At 51.9% G+C, this 20,916-nt stretch overlaps 1 protein-coding gene across 2 annotated transcripts in view; it reads right to left on the bottom strand.

Moving 5' to 3' along the window:
• Positions 1 to 20,916, bottom strand: part of mapk15 (mitogen-activated protein kinase 15) — a 159,176-nt gene that overhangs the window by 25,197 nt on the left and 113,063 nt on the right. For both annotated transcript variants that reach the window (XM_041185156.1, XM_041185157.1), the window contains exons 7-9: positions 8,162 to 8,301; positions 2,075 to 2,132; positions 1,855 to 1,992 (exon numbers count right to left, since the gene is read on the bottom strand). In XM_041185156.1, the coding sequence (XP_041041090.1) occupies positions 1,855 to 1,992; positions 2,075 to 2,132; positions 8,162 to 8,301 (336 nt within the window). The remainder of the gene's footprint in view (positions 1 to 1,854; positions 1,993 to 2,074; positions 2,133 to 8,161; positions 8,302 to 20,916) is intronic.

The following is a 20,916-nucleotide window of genomic DNA, read 5'->3' as shown; positions in this document are numbered from 1 at the left end:
GCTGGGGTATCTCAGTCCCTCACTAAGTTTACCCTGTGTTGGAGTATCTCAGTCCCTCCCCCAGTTTACCCTGTGTTGGAGTATCTCAGTCCCTCCCCCAGTTTACCCTGTGTCGGGGTAACTCAGTCCATCACTGAGTTTACCCTGTGTTGGAGTATCTCAGTCCCTCCCCCAGTTTACCCTGTGTCGGGGTAACTCAGTCCCTCACTGAGTTTACCCTGTGCTGGGGTATCTCAGTCCCTCCCTCAGTTTACCCTGTGTCGGGGTATCTCAGTCCCTCACTGAGTTTACCTTGTGTCGGGGTATCTCAGTCCCTTCCTCAGTTTACCCTGTGCTGGGGTATCTCAGTCCCTCACTGAGTTTACCCTGTGTCGGGGCATCTCAGGCCCTCCCTCAGTTTACCCTGTGCTGGGGTATCTCAGTCCCTCACTGAGTTTACCCTGTGCTGGGGTATCTCAGTCCTTCACTGAGTTTACCCTGTGCTGGGGTATCTCAGTCCCTCACTGAGTTTACCCTGTGCTGGGGTATCTCAGTCCCTCACTGAGTTTACCCTGTGTTGGAGTATCTCAGTTCCTCCCCCAGTTTACCCTGTGTCGGGATATCTCAGTCCCTCACTGAGTTTACTCTGTGCTGGGGTATCTCAGTCCCTCACTGAGTTTACCCTGAGCTGGGGTATCTCAGTCCCTCCCTCAGTTTACCCTGTGTCGGGGTATCTCAGTCCCTCACTGAGTTTACCCTGTGTCGGGGTATCTCAGTCCCTCACTGAGTTTACCTTGTGTCGGGGTATCTCAGTCCCTCCCTCAGTTTACCCTGTGCTGGGGTATCTCAGTCCCTCACTGAGTTTACCCTGTGCTGGGGTATCTCAGTCCCTCACTGAGTTTACCCTGTGCTGGGGTATCTCAGTCCCTCACTGAGTTTACCTTGTGTCGGGGTATCTCAGTCCCTCCCTCAGTTTAGCCTGTGTTGGGGTATCTCAGTCCCTCACTGAGTTTACCTTGTGTCGGGGTATCTCAGTCCCTCCCTCAGTTTACCCTGTGCTGGGGTATCTCAGTCCCTCACTGAGTTTACCCTGTGTCAGGGCATCTCAGTCCCTCCCTCAGTTTACTCTGTGCTGGGGTATCTCAGTCCCTCACTGAGTTTACCCTGTGTCAGGGCATCTCAGTCCCTCCCTCAGTTTACTCTGTGCTGGGGTATCTCAGTCCCTCACTGAGTTTACCCTGTGCTGGGGTATCTCAGTCCCTCACTGAGTTTACCCTGTGTTGGAGTATCTCAGTCCCTCCCCCAGTTTACCCTGTGTCGGGGTATCTCAGTCCCTCCCTCAGTTTACCCTGTGCTGGGGTATCTCAGTCCCTCACTGAGTTTACCCTGTGCTGGGGTATCTCAGTCCCTCACTGAGTTTACCTTGTGTCGGGGTATCTCAGTCCCTCACTGAGTTTACCCTGTGCTGGGGTATCTCAGTCCCTCCCTCAGTTTACCCTGTGCTGGGGTATCTCAGTCCCTCACTGAGTTTACCCTGTGCTGGGGTATCTCAGTCCCTCACTGAGTTTACCTTGTGTCGGGGTATCTCAGTCCCTCACTGAGTTTACCCTGTGTCGGGGTATCTCAGTCCCTCCCTCAGTTTACCCTGAGCTGGGGTATCTCAGTCCCTCACTGAGTTTAGCCTGAGCTGGGGTATCTCAGTCCCTCACTGAGTTTACCCTGAGCTGGGGTATCTCAGTCCCTCACTGAGTTTACCCTGTGCTGGGGTATCTCAGTCCCTCACTGAGTTTACCCTGTGTCGGGGTAACTCAGTCCCTCCCTCATTTTATTCTCCATATCGGAGTAACCCCCTCCCACAGGCTTCCCTGTTGACACCTGTTGATGTAGGGGTGTCTGAGACTCTCCTCAGCAGTCAGCCGACGGTCTGGGTTGAAGACGAGCAGTTTGTTCAGCAGGTCCAGGGCATCTGGTGGTGTGGTACTGGGCAGGAGCTGATTGATCGAAGACCTAGGCCTGGGAGCAGAGATCAGGTCATTGGACAAACAAGTAGTTGAATGACATGTTTTACTAAGATTGTGTGTGCAAGTACACCCACCTGCTCAACATCTTCTGAACAACAGAGGCCCCATAATCGGAGTTAATGGACAAGACGTCTGTAGCAAGAGAGAAGAAGCAGAATTACCCCTGCAGCTCCTCCAGCACCAGTGCAGCTAACCCGACCAGAACCAGAGTCACCGCCCCATCGGCACCAGTATAGCTAACCCGACCAGAACCAGAGTCACCGCCCCATCGGCACCAGTACAGCTAACCCGACCGGAACCAGAGTCACCGCCCCATCGGCACCAGTGCAGCTAACCTGACCGGAACCAGAGTCACCGCCCCATCGGCACCAGTACAGCTAACCCGACCGGAACCAGAGTCGCCGCCCCATCGGCACCAGTGCAGCTAACCCGACCGGAACCAGAGTCACCGCCCCATCGGCACCAGTGCAGCTAACCCGACCAGAACCAGAGTCACCGCCCCATCGGCACCAGTACAGCTAACCCGACCGGAACCAGAGTCACCGCCCCAACGGCACCAGTACAGTTAACCCGACCGGAACCAGAGTCACTGCCCCATCGGCACCAGTACAGCTAACCCGACCGGAACCAGAGTCACCGCCCCATCGGCACCAGTACAGCTAACCCGACCGGAACCAGAGTCACTGCCCCATCGGCACCAGTGCAGCTCCCCAAATGGAACCTGAGTCACCGCCCCATCGGCACCAGTGCAGCTAACCCAACCGGAACCTGAGTCACCGCCCCATCGGCACCAGTACAGCTAACCCAACCGGAACCAGAGTCACCGCCCCATCGGCACCAGTACAGCTAACCCGACCGGAACCAGAGTCACCGCCCCATCGGCACCAGTGCAGCTAACCCAACCGGAACCCGAGTTATCGCCCCATCGGCACCAGTGCAGCTAACCCAACCGGAACCCGAGTTATCGCCCCATCAGCACCAGTGCAGCTAACTCAACCGGAACCCGAGTCACTGCCCCATCAGCACCAGTGCAGCTCCCCAAATGGAACCTGAGTCACCGCCCCATCGGCACCAATGCAGCTCCCCAATCGGAACCTGAGTCACCGGCCCATCTGCACCAGTGCAGCTCCCCAATCGGAACCTGAGTCACTGCCCCATCGGCACCAGTGCAGCTCCCCAATCGGAACCCGAGTCACTGCCCCATCGGCACCAGTGCAGCTCCCCAATCGGAACCTGAGTCACCGGCCCATCAGCACCAGTGCAGCTAACCCGACCGGAACCCGTGTCACCGCCCCATCGGCACCAGTGCAGCTCCCTAATTGGAACCTGAGACATCGCCCATCAACGCCAGTGCAGACGCCCCAACCGGAACCCAAGTCACCGCCCCATCATAGAACACTACAGCACAGAAAAACAGGCCATTTGGCCTTTCTAGTCTGTGCAGAAATATTATTCCGCTAGTCCCAATGACCTGCACCTAGTCCATAACCCTCCAGACCTCTCCCATCCATGTATCTATCTAATTTATTCTTAAAACTTAAGAGTGAGCCCACATTTACCATGTCAGATGGTAGCTCGTTCCACACTCTCACCACTCTCTGAGTGAAGAAGTTCCCTTTAATGTTCCCCCTAAACCTTTCCCCTTTCACCCTAAAGCCATGTCCTCTCGTGTTTATCTCTCCTAATCTAAGTGGAAAGAGCCTACTCGCATTTACTCTGTCTATACCCCTCAGAATTTTGTAAACTTCTATCATATCTCCCCTCATTCTTCTACGCTCCAAGGAATTAGGTCCTAACCTGTTTAATCTTTCCCTGTAACTCAACTCCTTAAGACCCGGCAACATCCTAGTAAATCTTCTCTGCACTCTCTCAAACTTACTGATATCCTTCCTGTAGTTAGGTGACCAGAACTGCACACAATACCCCAAAGTTGGCCTCACCAATGTCTTATACAACCTCACCATAACATCCCAACTCCTATACTCAATACTTTGATTTATGAAGGCCAGTATGCCAAAAGCTTTCTTTACAACCCTGTCTACCTGTGACGCCAACGGTACCAATGCAGCTACCTCAACCGGAAATCGAGTCATCGCCCCATCGGCACCAGTGCAGCTCCCCAACCGGAACCTGAGTCACCGCCCCTTCAGCGCCAGTGCAGCTACCTCAACCAGAACCTGAGTCACCGCCCATCAGCACAGTGCAGCTCCCCAACCAGAATCCGAATCACCGCCCCATCAGCACCAATGCAGCTACCTCAACCGGAAACCGAGTCATCGCCCCATCGGCACCAATGCAGCTCCCCAACCGGAACCCTAGTCACTGCCCCATCGGCACCAATGCAGCTCCCCAACCGGAACCCGAGTCACCGCCCCATCAGCACCAGTGCAGCTACCTCAACTGGAACCCGAGTCACTGTCCCATTGGCACCAATGCAGCCAACTCAACTGGAAACCGAGTCACTGCCCCTTTAGCACCAGTGCAGCTCCCCAACCGGAACCCAAGTCATCACCCATCAGCACCAGCACCGCTGACCCACTGGCACCTGCACTATATTGCTGCCACAACAGCACCAGCACAGCCACCCCACCAGCAGAGCACCACTGTCCCACATCCCAATGGTACCACTGCCCTATCGACACACTCCCAGCTCCATTAGGATACGCAGCCACAGTCAGGAGAGCTATGATCGTGGTTTTTTAAATTCATTCTTTCATGGGGTCTGGGCATCGCTGGCAAAGGCAACATTTGTTGCTGATCCCCAAATGGCCTTGAACTGAGTGGTTTGCTCGGCCATTCCAGAGGGCAGTTAAGAGCTAACGACATTGCTGTGGGTCTGGAGTCACATGTAGGCCAGACCAGGTAAGGACGGCTGATTTCCTTCCCTAAGGGGCATTAGTGAACCAGATGGGTTTTTACAACAACTGATGATAGTTTCATGGTCAACCTTATTTTAACGCAAGGAGTTTTACAAGTAAGGCAGATTAATTGAGATTAATTGAGGGCGTTGATAAACACATGGGAATATGATACTGTTGCTATCATAGAGACAGGGCTGAGGGAAGGGCAGGACTGGCAGCTCAATATTCCAGGGTATAGAATCTTTAAGCCTGACTGGGGGCGAGGTTTAAAAGAAGCGGTGGCATTGTACTATTGATCAAGCAGTCAATTACTACAGTAAGGAGGGATGACATCTTAGAAGGTTCCTCAAATGAGGCCATATGGGTAGAACTTAAACAAAAAAGGGGCAATAACTTTGCTGGGAGTGTATTATAGGCCTCCAAACAGTCAGGGGGAGATAGAGGAGCAGATATGGAGGCAAGTCTCAGAGGTGTAAAAATAATAGGTTAATAATAGTAGGGGATTTCAACTTCCCCAGTGTTAACTGCAATAGTCTTAGTGTGAAAGGCTTAGAGGGGGCGGAATTCTTAAAGTACATCCAGAAGAGCTTTTAGAGACAGCACGTAGAAAGTCCTACGAAAGAAGGGGCGATACTGGACCGAATCTTAGGGAGTGAAGCCAGGCACGTGGTAGAAGTGTCAGTGGGGGGAGCATTTCAGGAATAGTGACCATAACTCTAAGATTTAAGGCAGTTATGAGAAAAAACAAAAATGGATCGGAAATAAAGGTCCTGAATTGGGGGAAGACCAATTTCAATATGATAAGGCAGGATCTGGCCAAAGTGGACTGGGAGCAGCTACGTGTAAGAAAGTCGACATCAGAGCAGTGGGGGTCATTCAAAAAGGAAAGTTGTGAGAGTTCAGGGCCAACATGTTCCCGTAAAGGTGAAGGGTAGGACCAACAAGTCTAGGGAACCCTGGATGTCAGGGACTATAGAGGATTGGATAAGAAAATAAAAGGAAAGCTTATGGCAGATACAGAGGGCTGAAAACAGCGGAAGCCCTAGAGGAATTTAGGAAGTGTAGGAGGTTACTTTAAAAAAAGTAATTAGGAGAGCAAAGTGGGGGCAAGAAAAAACATGGTGGGCAAGATAAAGGAAAAACCCAAGGCACTTTATAAATACATTAAGGGCAAGAGGGTAACCAGGGAAAGAGTAGGGCCCATTAGCGACCAAAGTGGCAATCTGTGCATGGAGCTGGAGGACGAGGTAAGGTTTTAAATGATTACTTTTCATCTGTGTTCACTATGGAGAAGGACGATGTAGGTGTCGAAATCAGGGAGGGGGACTGTGATACACTTGAACAAATTAGCATTGAAAGGGAGGAGGTATTAATGGTTTTAGCGGGCTTAAAAGCGGACAAATCCCCAGGCACAGATGAGATGTATTCCAAGCTGTTGTGTGAGGCAAGGGAGGAGATTGCAGGGGCTCTGATGCTGATCTTCAAATGCTCTCTGGCCAACGAGAGGTGCCAGAGGACTGGAGGACAGCGAATGTGATACCATTATTCAAGAAGCGTAGTAGGAATAAACCAGGTAATTACAGGCCAGTGAGTCTAACATTAATGGTAAGGAAACTATTGGAAAACATCCTGAGGGACAGATTAATCTCTACCTGGAGAGGCAGGAATTAATCAGGGATAGTCAGCATGGCTTTGTCAGGGAGAGTCATGTGCAACAAATTTGAATTTTTTGAGGAGGTGACCAGTTGTGTGGATGAGGGTAGTGCAGTTGATGTAGTCTACATGGACTTCAGTAAGGCTTTTGACAAAGTCTCGCATGGGAGAATGGTCAAGAAGGTAAGAGCCCATGGGATCCAAGGCAATTTGGAAAATTGGATCCAAAATTGGCTTAGTGGCAGGAGGCAGAGGGTGATGGTCGAAGATTGTTTTTGCGATTAGAAGCCTGTGATGAGTGGTGTACCACAGGGATCGATGCTGGGACCCTTGCTGTTTGTTGTGTACATTAATGAATTAGACCTGAATATAGGAGGCATGATCAGTAAGTTCGCAGGTACATGAAAATTGATGGTGTTGTAAATAGTGAGGAGGAAAGCCTTAGATTACAGGATGATATAGATGGGCTGGTAAGATGGGCAGAGCAGTGGCAAATGGAATTTAATCCTGAGAAGTGTGGGGTGATGAATTTTGGGAGGACTAACACGGCAAGGGAATTCACAATGAATGGTAGGACCCTAGGGAGTACAGAGGATCAGAGGGACCTTGGTGTACATGTCCATAGATCCCTGAAGGCAGCAACATAAGGTGATTAAGAAGGCATATGGGACACTTGCCTTTATTAGCCAAGGTATAGAATATAAGAGCAGGGAGATTATGTTGGAGCTGTATAAAACATTAGTCAGGCCACGGCTGGAGTACTATGTGTAGTTCTGGTCACCACACTATAGGAAGGATGTGATTGCACTGGACAGGGTGCAGAGGAGATTCACCAGGATGTTGCCTGGGCTGGAGCATTTCAGCTATGAAGAGAGACTGGATAGGCTAGGGTTGTTTTCCTTGGAGCAGAGAAGGCTGAGGGGGGGACCTGATAGAGGTATACAAAATTATGAGGGGCATAGATAGGGTAGATAGGAAGAAACTTATCCCCTTAGCAGAGGTGCCAATAACCAGGGACCATAGATTTAAGGTAAGGGGGCAGGAGGTTAGAGAGGATTTGAAGAAAAATTTCTTAACCCAGAGGGTGGTAGGAACCTGGAACACACCATCTGAGGGGGTGGTAGAGACAGGAACCCTCAATATTTAAGTATTTAGATGAGCACTTGAAATGCCACAGCGTACAGGGCTACGGGCCAAGTGCTGGAAAATGGGATTAGAATAGACAGGTGCTTATAGGCCAGCATGGACACAATGGGCCGAAGGGCCTGTTTCTGTGCTGTGTAACTCGATGACTATGACTGTATTATTGCGACTGCTTTCGCATTCCAGATTTATTAATTTGAATTTAAATTTCACCAGCTGTCGTGGTGGGATTTTAACCCATGTCCCAAGAACATTACTCTTGGCCTCTGAATTACCACTATATCACCATCTCCCGTGTGTTACTGACATCACTACCCCACTGCCCACCACTCACTCACTGGCTCTGGTTATAATCTCCCAGGAAAGGGATGGTGTGGGTTTTTGATCTAATTGACACCTGGTTTCTCAGCAACAATCACACTCAGAAAAAAAGTGAATAATAACCTCAAGGTCCCCGTGTACAACAGTGCAAAGTGGCATGAGTCAGTTGAATGGTAAATGTACCTTCCTTGGAAGGAGTTGGAATTACACTCATGATTCTTTCAATTTGATTTATTGACGAAGTTCCTGGAAAAAGAGGTTTCCCGAGTAGCATCTCACCCAGAATGCACCCAACACTCCACATGTCCACGCCCTTGGTGTATCTGCACATAAAGACACATGTAACTTAAAGCAGGGCTGCATTGAATGTTACATGTAAACCAAAGCAACAAGCACATAGCAGATGAATATCCACATCACTGCGATATGAGTGATTCAAAACTGCCCTTTGAAATGGGCTAGCAAGCCACCCAGTTATAGCCAAGGTGTTGGTAACCACTGTTTTCTCAAGGGCAATTAGGGATGCTGGCCTGCAAATGAATGAAAAAGGCCATTTAGCCTCTCAATTCAATCTAATATTTAATTAGATCACGGCCTATCTCTACCTAGCCTTACCCTCATCCAACAAAAATGTATCAGTCTTCATTTTGGAATTTTCAATCAACCCCCCGTATCAGCAGCTTTTTGGGGAGAGGGTTCCAGATTTCCCCTTTGTGTGAAGAAATGCTTCCTGACATCACCGCAGCCTGGCTCTCACTGCAAGGATCTGCCCTTTGTCCTGGACGCCCCTCACTGGGGAAACAAGTTGCTCAATATCCACCATTTCAATTAGTTTAAATAGATTCAAAGCCTCAATTAGATCACCTCTTGATTTTCTATACTCGAGGGAATACAAGCCTGGTCTATTCAACTTGCCCTGATAGTTTAACTCTCTAAGCCATGTTATCATTCTGGTGAATCTGTACTGTCCTCACTCTCATGCCAGTATATTCTTCCTGAAGTGCAATACCCAGAACTGAACAGTTAATCCAGCTGGGTGGGGTCTGAACTGAGCTCTGTATAACTATAAGGCCACTTTGTCCCCTTTTGTATCCTAGCCCTCTCGAGATGAAGGGAAACATTCCATTAGCACCTTTGAATTTTTTGTACCTTTCCTGTATCAATGATCCTTTGCAACTTTCTGCTCCTGTCTATTTCTTGGGCCTCCCAACTTGATGTCATCAGCAAAGGATGTACAATTCCCCATTCCTTCATCTATGCCATATATAAATATAGTAAAAAGCAGTGGTCCTAGTACAGATCCCTGGGCGAACACCATGCGTCACATCCTACCAATTGGAGTACATCGTTATTATCCCTCCGTTCCCAGTTCCTGACCAATTCCCTAGCCAAGCCAATAGGTTGTCTCCAATTCAATGTGCTCTCAGCCTCTGTTAAGTCTTTTATGTGGAAGTGTGGCGAATGGGTTCTGGAAGTTGATATAAACATCCACAAGTATACTCTTATCTACCACGTTTATTACCTCCTTTCAAAAATTCAAATCGACTTGTTACACTGCGCACATACAGTGCTGCCTTGCTTCTTTCTGACCAGATTATGTTTGTCTAAATGTTCAAGTCACTCTATCCTTAATAAGACAACCTACTACCTTCCTAACTACCGGCATTAGACTAAACGGCTCAAATTTCCTCATACCTCCCTCCTAGCCTTCTAAATAATGCACTCATTTTCTAATCTGAGGAGGCAATTCCTGAAAGACCTGTGCTTTGGAAGGTCACGACTAACACATGACAAGGGTGTAAGCTCAGCATCCAATTAGTCTCTGTTTCCTATCCCTCAGCCAATTTTGTATCCACATTGCTACTGTCCCTTTTATTCTACGATCTATAACTTGTCTCAAGTCTGTTGTGTGGCACTGTATCGAATGCCTTTGGAAGTCCATATACACCACATCGACAGCCTTGCCCTCATCAACCATCTCTGTTACCTCCAAAAAAGTCCAGCAGCTTAGTTAGACACCATTTTCCTTTAACAAATCCATGCAGACTCTTCTCAATCCAAATTTTTCCATGTGACTATTAATTCTATCCTGAATAATTGTTTCTAGAAGTTTCCCCACCGCTGAAGTTAAACTGACTGGTCTGTAGTTGCAGGGCAGATCTTTACAAATTTTTTTGAACAAGGGTGTAATGTTTGCAATTCTCCAGTCCTCCGGCACCTCCCCTGAATCCAGGGAACATTGAAAGATTATGGCCAGTGGCTCACTTACACTTGGATGCATTTCATCCGGTCCTGGTGTCTTATCAACTTTAAGTACCGACAGCTTATCCAATACCTTCTCTATATCAGTTTTAAACCCTTCTAGTGACTGAGTTTCCACCTCTGTCCCCATGGCCTGGGCAGCATCTACCTCATAGGTAAAGACAGATGCAAAGTATTTATTCAACACCTCAGCCATGCCTCTTACCTCTATGTGTAAATCCCCTTTTTGGTCCCTATTTGGCCCTATTCCTCCTTTTACTATTGATGTGCTTGTAGAATACTTTGGGATTTCCTTTTATGTCAGCTGCTAGTCTTTTTCATAATCCCTCCTTGCTTCTCTTTTGTGCTTTTTCACACCTTTCTGAACCTTCTGTATTCAGTTTGGCTATTCTGGAAGGTTGGATAGGCTCCTGAGGCTGGAGAGCGATTAGAATGCCTGAGAGATTGGCACTGCTACCACCAGAGATGGGAGCCGTCGATGTAGGGAGAGAGAGGCGACTCTGAGACTTTTTAAAATAAAGATGAGATTGCTACTGGTCACAGCTGCCAGACTGCTTCCTTGGAGGGGGTAACCCTTTCACAAGGTGGCATGTGGCCACAGCCGAGGACAGTTCCCAGGTGTGTGCGCGCCACCGGGATGCCACCACTGGGCGTAGGCTGGTACTTGGCTACCATGAGGAATACAACTGCAGTCAGTTTCTCCCCAGTGCCTTTCGATGGCCCTTTAATTCCCTTATATGCCTATCCGATGCTTGCAGGCAGCTCTGAGGGCAGTTTCCAACACACTCACCGTCAGTAACATCTCACAGGATTAGAGTTTCTTTTTTATTCATTCGTGTCCAGCTTCTTGAGTGTTGTGGGAGCTGCACTCATCCAGGCAAGTGGGGAGTATTCCATCACAATCCTGACTTGTGCCTTGTAGATGGTGGACAGGCTTTGGGGAGCCAGGAGGTGAGTTAATTCCTAGCATCTGACATGCTCTTGTAGCCACAGTATTTATATGGCTAGTCCAATTCAGTCAATGGTAATCCCCAAGATGTTGATAGTGGGGGATTCAGTGATGGTAATGCCATTGAATGTCAAGGGGCGATGGTTGGATTCTCTCTTGTTGGAGATGGTCATTGCCTGACACTTGTGTGGCGTGAATGTTACTTGCCACTTGTCAGCCCAAGCCTGGATATTGTCCAGGTCTTGCTGCATTTGGACATGGACTGCTTCAGTATCTGAGGAGTCGCGAATGGTGCTGAACATTGTGCAATCATCAGAGAACATCCCCACTTCTGACCTTATGATGGAAGGAAGGTCATTGATGAAGCAGCTCTTTGTATTTGCCAAAAGGTTACAGACGCCTGATTGTGATCAGGAAACCACTCCACACATAATGTTACTCTCTTCAATCCTATCTCGTGAACTTTCATCAGCTATTTTGTTCTAGCTTCTTGTATTTCATTGTTGACACAATCAGGAGTTTGCTTTCATCTTTTTGTTTAATCTTTAAACTATTTTAATGGCAGCCCAAGTAAACAGCCTCTTCATTGGTTAAGAGACTGTTCTAGTCACATCACATAGCGACTCCCATGGACAAAGGTGGACTCATTTCCTAAACTCAAGGTGGATGTACACACACACACAACAGCCCCAACACACCCCCACCGCCACACACACACACACACAAACACAACAGCCCCCAACACAACACCCCACCGCCCCCCCACACACACACAAACACAACAGCCTCCAACACAACACCCCACCACACCACCCCCACATACACACACACACACAAACACAACAGCCCCCAACACAACACCCCACCCCCCCCCACACACACACAAACACAACAGCCTCCAACACAACACCCCACCACACCACCCCCACACACACACACACACAAACACAACAGCCCCCAACACAACACCCCACCCCCCCCCACACACACAAACACAACAGCCTCCAACACAACACCCCACCACCCCCCCCCCACACACACACACACACACACAAACACAACAGCCCCCAACACACACACACACAAACACAACAGCCTCCAACACAACACCCCACCACCCCCCCCACACACACACACACAAACACAACAGCCCCCAACACACACCCACCCCCACCCCCCCCACACACACACACACAAACAACCCCCAACACAACACGCCAGACACACACCCACACAAACACAACAGCCCCCAACACACCCCCACCCCCACACACACACACAACAGCCCCCAACACACCCCCCCCACACACACACACAACAGCCCCCAAAACACACCCTCCACACACACACACACACACACACAAACACAACAACCCCCAACACAACACCCCACCCTCCCACACACACACACACACAGCCCCCAACACACACCCCCCCCACACACACACACAAACACAACAACCCCCAACGCAACACCCCACCCCCCTCACACACACAAACAGCCCCCAACACACACCCCTCCCCACACACACACACACACAAACACAACAACCCCCAACACAACACCCCACCACACACACACACACACACACAACAGCCCCCAACACACACCTCCCCCCCACACACACATACAACAGCCCCCAACACAACACAACTCCCCACCCCCACACACAAACACAACAACCCCCAACACAACACCCCACCCTCCCACACACACACACACAACAGCCCCCAACACACATCCCTCCCCACACACACACAAACACAACCCCCAACACAACACCGCACCCACCCTCCACACACACACACAAACACAACAGCCGACCCCCACGCGCGCACACACACAAACACAACAGCCCCCAACACACACCCCCCCACACACACACACAACAGCCCCCAACACACACCCCCCCACACACACACACAACAGCCCCCAAAACACCCCCCCCCACACACACACACAACAGCCCCCAACAAACACCACCCCCACACACACACACAAACACAACAACCCCCAACGCAACACCCCAACCCCCTCACACACACACACAACAGCCCCCAACACACACCCCTCCCCACACACACACACACAAACACAACAGCCCCCAACACACACCCCTCCCCACACACACACACACAAACACAACAACCCCCAACACAACACCCCACCCTCCCACACACACACACACAACAGCCGCCAACACACACCCCCCCCCACACACACACACAAACACAACAACGCCCAACGCAACACCCCACCCCCCTCACACACACACACAACAGCCCCCAACACACACCCCTCTCCACACACACACACACAAACACAACAACCCCCAACACAACACCCCACCACACACACACACACAACAGCCCCCAACACACACCTCCCCCCCCACACACACACACATACAACAGCCCCCAACACAACACAACTCCCCACCCCCACACACACACACAAACACAACAACCCCCAACACAACACCCCACCCTCCCACAAACACACACAACAGCCCCCAACACACATCCCTCCCCACACACACACAAACACAACAACCCCCAACACAACACCCCACCCTCCCACACACACACACAACAGCCCCCAACACACACCTCCCCCCCACACACACACACACACACACACACACACATACAACAGCCCCCAACACAACACAACTCCCCACCCCCACACACACACACACACACAAACACAACAGCCCCCAATACAACACCCCACCCACCCTCCACACACACACACAAACACAACAGCCGACCCCCACGCGCGCACACACACAAACACAACAGCCCCCAACACAACACACCCACCCCACACACACACACAAACACAACAACCCCCAACACAACACCCCACCACACACACACACACACACAACAGCCCCCAACACACACCTCCCCCCCACACACACATACAACAGCCCCCAACACAACACAACACCCCACCCCCACACACAAACACAACAACCCCCAACACAACACCCCACCCTCCCACACACACACACACAACAGCCCCCAACACACATCCCTCCCCACACACACACAAACACAACAACCCCCAACACAACACCGCACCCACCCTCCACACACACACACAAACACAACAGCCGACCCCCACGCGCGCACACACACAAACACAACAGCCCCCAACACACACCCCCCCACACACACACACAACAGCCCCCAACACACACCCCCCCCCACACACACACAACAGCCCCCAAAACACCCCCCCCCACACACACACACAACAGCCCCCAACAAACACCACCCCCACACACACACACAAACACAACAACCCCCAACGCAACACCCCAACCCCCTCACACACACACACAAACACAACAACCCCCAACACAACACCCCACCCTCCCACACACACACACACACACAACAGCCGCCAACACACACCCCCCCCCACACACACACACAAACACAACAACGCCCAACGCAACACCCCACCCCCCTCACACACACACACAACAGCCCCCAACACACACCCCTCTCCACACACACACACACAAACACAACAACCCCCAACACAACACCCCACCACACACACACACACAACAGCCCCCAACACACACCTCCCCCCCCACACACACACACATACAACAGCCCCCAACACAACACAACTCCCCACCCCCACACACACACACAAACACAACAACCCCCAACACAACACCCCACCCTCCCACAAACACACACAACAGCCCCCAACACACATCCCTCCCCACACACACAAACACAACAACCCCCAACACAACACCCCACCCTCCCACACACACACACAACAGCCCCCAACACACACCTCCCCCCCACACACACACACACACACACACACATACAACAGCCCCCAACACAACACAACTCCCCACCCCCACACACACACACACACACACAAACACAACAGCCCCCAATACAACACCCCACCCACCCTCCACACACACACACAAACACAACAGCCGACCCCCACGCGCGCACACACACAAACACAACAGCCCCCAACACAACACACCCACCCCACACACACACACAAACACAACAACCCCCAACACAACACCCCACCACACACACACACACACACAACAGCCCCCAACACACACCTCCCCCCCACACACACATACAACAGCCCCCAACACAACACAACACCCCACCCCCACACACAAACACAACAACCCCCAACACAACACCCCACCCTCCCACACACACACACACAACAGCCCCCAACACACATCCCTCCCCACACACACACAAACACAACAACCCCCAACACAACACCGCACCCACCCTCCACACACACACACAAACACAACAGCCGACCCCCACGCGCGCACACACACAAACACAACAGCCCCCAACACACACACCCCACACACACACAACAGCCCCCAACACACACCCCCCCACACACACACACAACAGCCCCCAAAACACCCCCCCCACACACACACACAACAGCCCCCAACAAACACCACCCCCACACACACACACAAACACAACAACCCCCAACGCAACACCCCAACCCCCTCACACACACACACAACAGCCCCCAACACACACCCCTCCCCACACACACACACACAAACACAACAGCCCCCAACACACACCCCTCCCCACACACACACACACAAACACAACAACCCCCAACACAACACCCCACCCTCCCACACACACACACACACACAACAGCCGCCAACACACACCCCCCCCCACACACACACACAAACACAACAACGCCCAACGCAACACCCCACCCCCCTCACACACAAACACAACAACCCCCAACACAACACCCCACCACACACACACACACAACAGCCCCCAACACACACCTCCCCCCCCACACACACACACATACAACAGCCCCCAACACAACACAACTCCCCACCCCCACACTCACACACAAACACAACAACCCCCAACACAACACCCCACCCTCCCACAAACACACACAACAGCCCCCAACACACATCCCTCCCCACACACACACAAACACAACAACCCCCAACACAACACCCCACCCTCCCACACACACACACAACAGCCCCCAACACACACCTCCCCCCCACACACACACACACACACACACACACATACAACAGCCCCCAACACAACACAACTCCCCACCCCCACACACACACACACACACAAACACAACAGCCCCCAATACAACACCCCACCCACCCTCCACACACACACACAAACACAACAGCCGACCCCCACGCGCGCACACACACAAACACAACAGCCCCCAACACAACACACCCACCCCACACACACACACAAACACAACAACCCCCAACGCAACACCACACCCCCCTCACACACACACACAACAGCCCCCAACACACACCCCTCCCCACACACACACACACACAAACACAACAACCCCCAACACAACACCCCACCCTCCCACACACACACACACACAGCCCCCAACACACATCCCCCCACACACACACACAAACACAACAACCCCCAACGCAACACCCCACCCCCCTCACACACACAAACAGCCCCCAACACACACCCCTCCCCACACACACACACACACAAACACAACAACCCCCAACACAACACCCCACCACACACACACACACAACAGCCCCCAACACACACACATACAACAGCCCCCAACACAACTCCCCAGCCCCACACACAAACACAACATCCCCCAACACAACACCCCACCCTCCCACACACACACACACAACAGCCCCCAACACACATCCCTCCCCACACACACACAAACACAACAACCTCCAAGACAACACCGCACCCACCCTCCACACACACACACAAACACAACAGCCGACCCCCACGCGCGCACACACACAAACACAACAGCCCCCAACACACACCCCCCCACACACACACACAACAGCCCCCAAAACACACCCCCCCACACACACACACAACAGCCCCCAACAAACACCACCCCCACACACACACACAAACACAACAACCCCCAACGCAACACCCCACCCCCCTCACACACACACACAACAGCCCCCAACACACACCCCTCCCCACACACACACACACAAACAAACACAACAGCCCCCAACACACACCCCTCCCCACACACACACACACACACAAACACAACAACCCCCAACACAACACCCCACCACACACACACACACACAACAGCCCCCAACACACACCTCCCCCCCCACACACACACACATACAACAGCCCCCAACACAACACAACTCCCCACCCCCACACACACACACAAACACAACAACCCCCAACACAACACCCCACCCTCCCACACACACACACAACAGCCCCCAACACACACCTCCCCCCCACACACACACACACACACACACACACACATACAACAGCCCCCAACACAACACAACTCCCCACCCCCACACACACACACACACAAACACAACAGCCCCCAATACAACACCCCACCCACCCTCCACACACACACACAAACACAACAGCCGACCCCCACGCGCGCACACACACAAACACAACAGCCCCCAACACAACACACCCACCCCACACAAACACACAAACACAACAGCCCCCAACACAACACACCCACCCCACACACACACACAAATACAACAGCCCCCAACACAACACACCCACCCCACACACAAACACAAGAGCCCCCAACACAACACACCCACCGCACACACACACACAAACACAAGAGCCCCCAACACCACACACCCACCGCACACACACACACACACAAACACAAGAGCCCCCCCACACACACACAAAAACACAACAGCACCTCCCCCCACAGAAACTCAACAGACCCCAACACACATAACCAGAACTGCCCCCCCACAACACAAACAGAAAAGCCCCACACAACCCCTCCCCACACACACACAAACACAACAGACCCCACACACCAACCACACACATACAAACAGAACAGCCCCCCTCAACCCCCCCACACACACATGCACACAACAGCCCCCCACACACCCCCCTACACACACACAGACACACACAAACACAACAGCCCCAACACACACACACACACGCAAAGACAACAGCCCCCCACACACCGCACCCCACACACACAAACAGTCCCAAGCACACCCCCACCACACACACACACACACAACAGCAGCCCCCCGACACAAACACAAAGTTGCCAACACACACACAAACAGTTCCCAACGTACACACACAACTGTCCCCAACACACACAAACACACACAACAGTCCCCAACACACACACACACACACACAACAGTCCCCAACACACACACACACACACACACACAACAGTTCCCAACACACACACAAGTTCCCAACACACACACACACACACAACAGTTCCCAACACACACAAATACACAACAGTCCCCAACACACACAAATACACAACAGTCCCCAACACACACACACACACACAACAGTCCCCAACACACACACAGACACACAACAGTCCCCAACACACACACACACAACAGTCCCCAACACACACACAGACACACAACAGTCCCCAACACACAGACACACACAACAGTCCCCAACACACACACACAAACAGTCCCCAACACACACACACAAACAGTCCCCAACACACACACACACAAAACAGTCCCCAACTCTCACACACACACACAAAACAGTCCCCAACACACACACACACACACACACAAAACAGTCCCCAACACACACACACACACACACACACAAAAAAGTCCCCAACACACACACACACACACAACAGCACCCCCACCGACACACACACAAACAGTTCCCAACACACACACAAACAGTTCCCAACACACACACACACAAACAGTTCCCAACACACACACACACACAACTGTCCCCAACACACACAAACACACACAACAGTCCCCAACACACACAAACACACACAACAGTCCCCAACACACACACACACAACCGCCCCCCCCCCCACACACACAACAGTCCGCAACACACACACAACAGTCCCCAACACACACACACACAACAGTCCCCAACTCACACACACACAACAGCCCCCCCACACACACAACAGCCCCCCCACACACACAACAGCCCCCCCACACACACACAGACACAACAGTCCCCAACACACACACACACACACACACACATACACACAACAGCCCCCACACACACACAACAGTCCCCAACGCGCACACACACACACACAACAGTCCACAACGCGCACACAAACACACAACAGCACCCACCCCACACACAAACAAACAGTTCCCAACACACACACAAACAGTTCCCAACACACACACACACACACACACAACAGTTCCCAACACACACACACACACACACAACAGTCCCCAACACACACAAATACACAACAGTCCCCAACACACACACACACACAACAGTCCCCAACACACACACACACACAACAGTCCCCAACACACACACACACACACAACACTCCCCAACACACACACACAAACAGTCCCCAACACACACACAAACAGTCCCCAACACACACACAAAAACAGTCCCCAACACACACACAAAAACAGTCCCCAACACACACACACAAACAGTCCCCAACACACACACACAAACAGTCCCCAACACACACACACAAACAGTCCCCAACACACACACACAAACAGTCCCCAACACACACACACACACAAAACAGTCCCCAAAACACACACACAAACAGTCCCCAACGCACACACACACACACAAAACAGTCCCCAACACACACACACACACAACAGTCCCCAACACACACACACACACAACAGTCCCCAACACACACACACACACAACAGTCCCCAACACACACACACACACAACAGTCCCCAACACACACACACACACAACAGTCCCCAACACACACACACACACATAACAGTCCCCAACACACACACACACACAAAACAGCCCCCCCCACACACAACAGCCCCCCCACACACACAACAGCCCCCCCACACACACAACAGCCCCCCCACACACACAACAGCCCCCCCACACACACAACAGCCCCCCCACACACACAACAGCCTCCCCCACACACACAACAGCCCCCCACACACACACAACAGCCCCCTCCACACACACAACAGCCCCCCACACACACAACAGCACCCCCACACACACAACAGCAACCCCACACACACAACAGCCACCCCCCACACACACAACAGCCACCCCCCACACACACACAACAGCACCCCCACACGCACACACAACAGCACCCCCACATGCACACACAACAGCACCCCCACACGCACACACAACAGCACCCCCACACGCACACACAACAGCACCTCCACACACACATAACAGCCCCCCCCACACAAACACAACAGCCCCCCCCCACACACACACACAACAGCCCCCCCCCACACACACACAAACAGTCCCCAACACACAAACACACACAACAGTCCCCAACACACACACACACACACACACACAACAGCCCCCACCCCACACACACACAAACAGTTCCCAACACACACACACACAAACAGTTCCCAACACACACACAAACAGTTCCCAACACACACACACACACACACAACAGTCCCCAACACGCACACACAACAGTCCCCAAAACACACAAATACACAACAGTCCCCAACACACACACACACACAAACAGTCCCCAACACACACACACACAGTCCCCAACACACACACACAAACAGTCCCCAACACACACACACAAACAGTCCCCAACACACACACACAAACAGTCCCCAACACACAC

This window comes from Carcharodon carcharias, chromosome 3 (genome assembly GCF_017639515.1).
Source record: "Carcharodon carcharias isolate sCarCar2 chromosome 3, sCarCar2.pri, whole genome shotgun sequence".
NCBI classification, from domain to species: Eukaryota; Metazoa; Chordata; class Chondrichthyes; order Lamniformes; family Lamnidae; genus Carcharodon; species Carcharodon carcharias.
The sequence above is the reverse complement of the archived record's forward strand: the minus strand, read 5'-3'. Positions and strand labels throughout refer to the sequence as shown.